Source organism: Zingiber officinale, chromosome 2B (genome assembly GCF_018446385.1).
Source record: "Zingiber officinale cultivar Zhangliang chromosome 2B, Zo_v1.1, whole genome shotgun sequence".
Lineage (NCBI taxonomy): Eukaryota > Viridiplantae > Streptophyta > Magnoliopsida > Zingiberales > Zingiberaceae > Zingiber > Zingiber officinale.
In genome coordinates this window covers 65,593,474-65,597,865 of record NC_055989.1, presented here as the reverse complement: position 1 = coordinate 65,597,865, position 4,392 = coordinate 65,593,474, and the positions used below count along the sequence as shown (strand labels likewise).

The 4,392-nt window shown below is 39.3% G+C and overlaps 1 protein-coding gene across 2 annotated transcripts; it reads right to left on the bottom strand.

Moving 5' to 3' along the window:
- Window positions 1–1,087: 1,087 nt before the first annotated feature.
- Window positions 1,088–3,828, bottom strand: LOC122045741 (putative pentatricopeptide repeat-containing protein At3g15200). Of its 2 annotated transcripts, none has more exons than XM_042606092.1 (3): window positions 3,361–3,828; window positions 3,190–3,262; window positions 1,088–2,934 (listed from the first exon to the last, which is right to left on the bottom strand). In XM_042606092.1, exons 2-3 carry the CDS (start codon window positions 3,242–3,244, stop codon window positions 1,346–1,348), a joined length of 1,644 nt encoding a protein of 547 aa, XP_042462026.1. In that variant the 5' UTR covers window positions 3,245–3,262; window positions 3,361–3,828; the 3' UTR covers window positions 1,088–1,345. The 2 variants fall into 2 exon arrangements, with proteins under 2 accessions (XP_042462026.1, XP_042462027.1); XM_042606093.1 differs by having other exon boundaries at window positions 3,190–3,253.
- Window positions 3,829–4,392: the final 564 nt, after the last annotated feature.

Here is a 4,392-nt window from a genome sequence, read left to right as displayed (position 1 = left end):
TCGCCCCCTAGACTTAGTCACCGATGCAAAACACAGTCGCTAGCGCACAACGTGGTCGCCAGCGCGCTACGCAGTCGCCGGTTCCAACAGCTATCGCGAAACGCTCACAGGTTCAGAAAGAAATCACAATTACGAAGTTGTGATTTCCAGATGACAAGTTTCACGTAATTTAGAATCTCACTGCTCTGATATCATTGTTGGCTCTAATATATAAATTGTAAAAGCTTACAGTGTTCTTGGAGAAGAAATCTGAGAAAGAATCGAAAATAACTTGTCGTTGGAAGAGGGATAACGAATGAATCGAAAAGCTCTCAGGGTTTACAAACAAATTCTCAACCTGATGGTAATGGATGAACCAAAATTTATGCTCTTCACAACAACCCATTCTCTCTCTTTTGTGCACACAAACGAACCTTGCATAAAGATCGCATATGGGAAGAATCTTGCTCTTTAACCTTGCACAAACTTCGCACTTAGCTTGTCTCACCCTTTGCTTCTTGGACTTTAGACGTAATTTTATAAGAGGAAGATAATCCTCTTCCTCTATTAATGGAAGAATTTCAACGGGTTAGAAGATGAGAAAAGGGGTGTCCTGTCATCTTCTTAACTCTAACATCATCGATGAGGGAAGGAGGAGAAATACAAAGTACTAATGAGAGAACGAGATCACAACGGCTAGGGTTTTTAAGAGATATTGAAATGGAAAGAGGTAAGAGTTGGATAATTGATTAGGTGAAAATAAGAAAATGTAATTAATATAGAAATAAGAGATAGGTAATGATGACTCACCCATTTCAAAGATATGTGACAACAATGAGCTCCAATTTTAATGGGTCAGGCATAGGTTTTAATGATCTATACCAGCATGACCCGGAAGGAGAGAGGTAGTGAGTTTGTAGGAGCATTCTTTAATTCTGGCACAAAACCTCTCCATGGATGGGTTTTGGCCCAAATGACTTCTGATTATGGGTGGATGCCACATTGTGTCCATGGAAGGGGAAAACAAATCCAGGTGGTCCCAAGGTTAATTAATTATCCACGAATTGATTTATAGCATTACGGATTAATTTTCTTCAATGGGAAGATATATAAACTAATTACACAATCTCTTTGTTAAATGAATTAAAATAATGTACAATCACATGGTCATACTTTGTTTGACAGGAAAAAGAATCGCACATTCATGTGCTTAAAGGAAACAACTAGCTGATCAATTAGTACTTGAAGGATGTAGAACATGAGCAATTTGCAGAAGATACTGAAGATATCAACTCAAACTCAATTGACAGAAAAAACAGCTCATAAATTCTTCCTCTCTGTACCAGCACAAGAAAGAGAAGATGAATCATTCTCTTCTCTCTTTTTGTAATCGAATTGAGTTTATTAACAGTTTTGTTCTAGGCTCTGGGATCATTCCTTTTGCTCTCATTTCTTTATAGAATTGCAAGGCCTCTTCTAGCTTCCCTTGGCTATGTAGTTGATGAACCATTATAGTATAAGATCGCTGATCCGGTCCCAGGCCACTTCTCTTCATTTCGGCCCATATAGATCCACTGCCCTTTTGGTGCTTCCACTGCATATACAGGTTCAGTAGCAGATTGTAAGTATCCGAGTCAAGTTTGCAACTAGTCCTTTCCATTCTCTGCAACAAGGCAGTAACCTCTTCCGGTTTGTCAGCCGTTTTCAAGATGTAAGAATAAGTTCTAGTATTCGGATTGCAACCTTTTTCTTCCATCTCATTCAGAAGCTCGTGTACTTTTTGCATCCTATTGATCTTACAAAGATGTTTGATGAGGGAATTGTAGGTCGACACATCAAGAAGGCAACCTCGATCGGTCATTTCAGAGAAAATCTCAAGTGCTTGAGGAACTTTCTTCTTAAAGCACAATGTATCGATGATACAATTACAGATTGTAACATCTGGATCACAACCCTTCTCCCACATGGATGTGAACAACTGCACGGCGGTACCAAGTTTTCCAGATTTAGTCAATGATTTAATAAAAATGCTATAGGTGTACAAATCTGGTTTGCAACCAGATTTATTTATGTCATTCCAAAATCTCGTTGTATCATGTAAACTTCCCAAAACACACCAGCCATTCAGGATGATATTTCTGCTCTTTATAACCGGTGGAAACTGATCTTGTTTCTGAAGAAATAAAGCTTCTGCCTCCTCGACATGTTTATATCTGCAAAGTGACATAAGAAGTTGCTGGAAGCCAATCAAGTCTAGTTCAAATCCATAATCTATCCTTTTATAGAAAATGCCTATAGCTTCTTGCACTTTGTGAGCACCTGAATATCTATGCATAAGGATCGCAAAGGTTTTGTTATTGATGGCAGATCCTTGCCTATCTTTAGGAATCTCATCAAACGTCTCTTGCATTAATTTGACCTGTTTCATCCTACCAAGAATATCAAGTATCTCGTTATAAGCCCTCGGTCCATGCAAATAGTTAGTCTGCGTGGAAGCCCACTTGAAAAAAGATAGTGCAAGCTTCCAATCGGAGCGATTCCTCCGAAGAACAAGCACAACTAAGTCCTCAGTTAACTGAATCTTGCATTCATCAAGAGCTGATGAAAGCCCAGAGCTTTTATCATGAGACTTGAGTATCTTCTGAATTGCCATAGCATCACTAGCACATGAATCATCAACCGAAGCCAAACCATCACGATTGGGCAAAGATATACTCTCAGATTCTGATGGCGAACCTAAATAATATCGTCTCGAGGAGCACAACAACTCTTGTGAACATATAACAGGATATGAAATGGAAGCATTACAAAAGTTATTCTTCGTAAAGTGCGAAGATGGTCCAAAGCAAGAGTATTTGTTCACTAATGAATCTTTGATGCAATGACTGTTGCTCGGCGCAATAGACGCATACTTATGCTTAAGAACATAGTCGTGGTTCGCAAGTGAAAATTGACCTGAAATGATAACCATGAGTATATCCTTGTGAGGTCCATTGAACATCAAGTTTAAATTATGAGTAGGAACATAGTTCTGCAAATTTGAATAGGAAGACAAACTAGAGATTGTAGGAGAACCCAACCTATCACAATTAGCATTTATAATCATGGAAAACTAGAATTGGGCAATCAAAAGAACATATAATGATATAAATGAGGAATATTTACTGCAAATTGTTCTAAAAAAAAAAATCAGAAAATAAGGAAACATACAAAGAACAGTTGAAGTGGCACTGAAAGATAGAAGCCTGCCCTTGGAGACCCACATCCAAAGCTACTCGAGATGCTGGAGATAAAAACGAAAAGGTATACTGCTTTCAAATGAAGGTACAGGAAGGAATTCAAAATTGCAGCAAGTTAAATGAATTGAAGGTGTCTACAAACCTAGAAAAAAGGGGGCCGAGAGGGCAGCTACTGCTGGTTGGCGAAGGAGAGAGCTCCCACTGCTGCTCAGGCGGCGAAAGAGGATTTAGGGTTGAGGGATGGAGCGGTTGCTGCTCTAGAGGATTTAGGTTTTCCGCTCGGCGCGCGCACACACAAGCAACGGAGAGGGATGGAGCGGTAGATGCTCTAGAGGATGAGGGCAAGAGGAAACCCCTGCTCAGACTAGAAAGAGACGGAAGGAGAAGGATTTATTCTCCGCTGCTCCTTTGAGTAAGAGAGCGGAGGGCTGCGGGGGATTTCGGATGGACGGCGGCGACTAGAAGGTGCGGTGGCGTGCGATGTGCTGCTGCGGCTAAAAAGCGAGAGAGATGGGGATGAAGTATGCCGCCGGATCGACGGCGGCAGGCGGCGGCGGCGGCAATCGCTGCGGCGCACGAGAAAGAGAGACAGAGAGAGAGCGACTGGGATGGGTGCATGATGTGCAAATTTATTTATTTATCTTATACGTTTATTTAAATTTAGTATTTTCTAAAATAGGGTAATTATTAAAATGCATCATATTTATTTTATCAAATTTAATTAAAAATAAAATATATGAAAATACTTTCTTGATTTTTAATAATGTATAATATACTTTGTTTCTTAAACTAGCATACACTTTCTTTCACACTGATATTTTATTTTTAAAAACCCAATTTATCCTCCTTTACCTTCTCTTTCGCAACATCTCTCCAAAAATGGGGCAGTGATCTTTGGCTCAAGATCTCTCGATAAATTTTAGTCCCTTATTTATTCATTAGTTGGGTGGGTTGAATTTCACATGTTAAATAGATAGAGTCTAGTTTATCCAACCAATAAATAAACAGGAGCTTTTCTAATCTAAAAAATTTAAATCAGAGGATCTGACCTCCCAAAAATATATTATTTCCCTTGGAATGGATCCTATGGTGCGTAAACGTTGGACTATCTCTTGATCCAACATTTATATTGGTGGAAAGTAATGACTTCCACCTGTTTAACATATAGGGATTA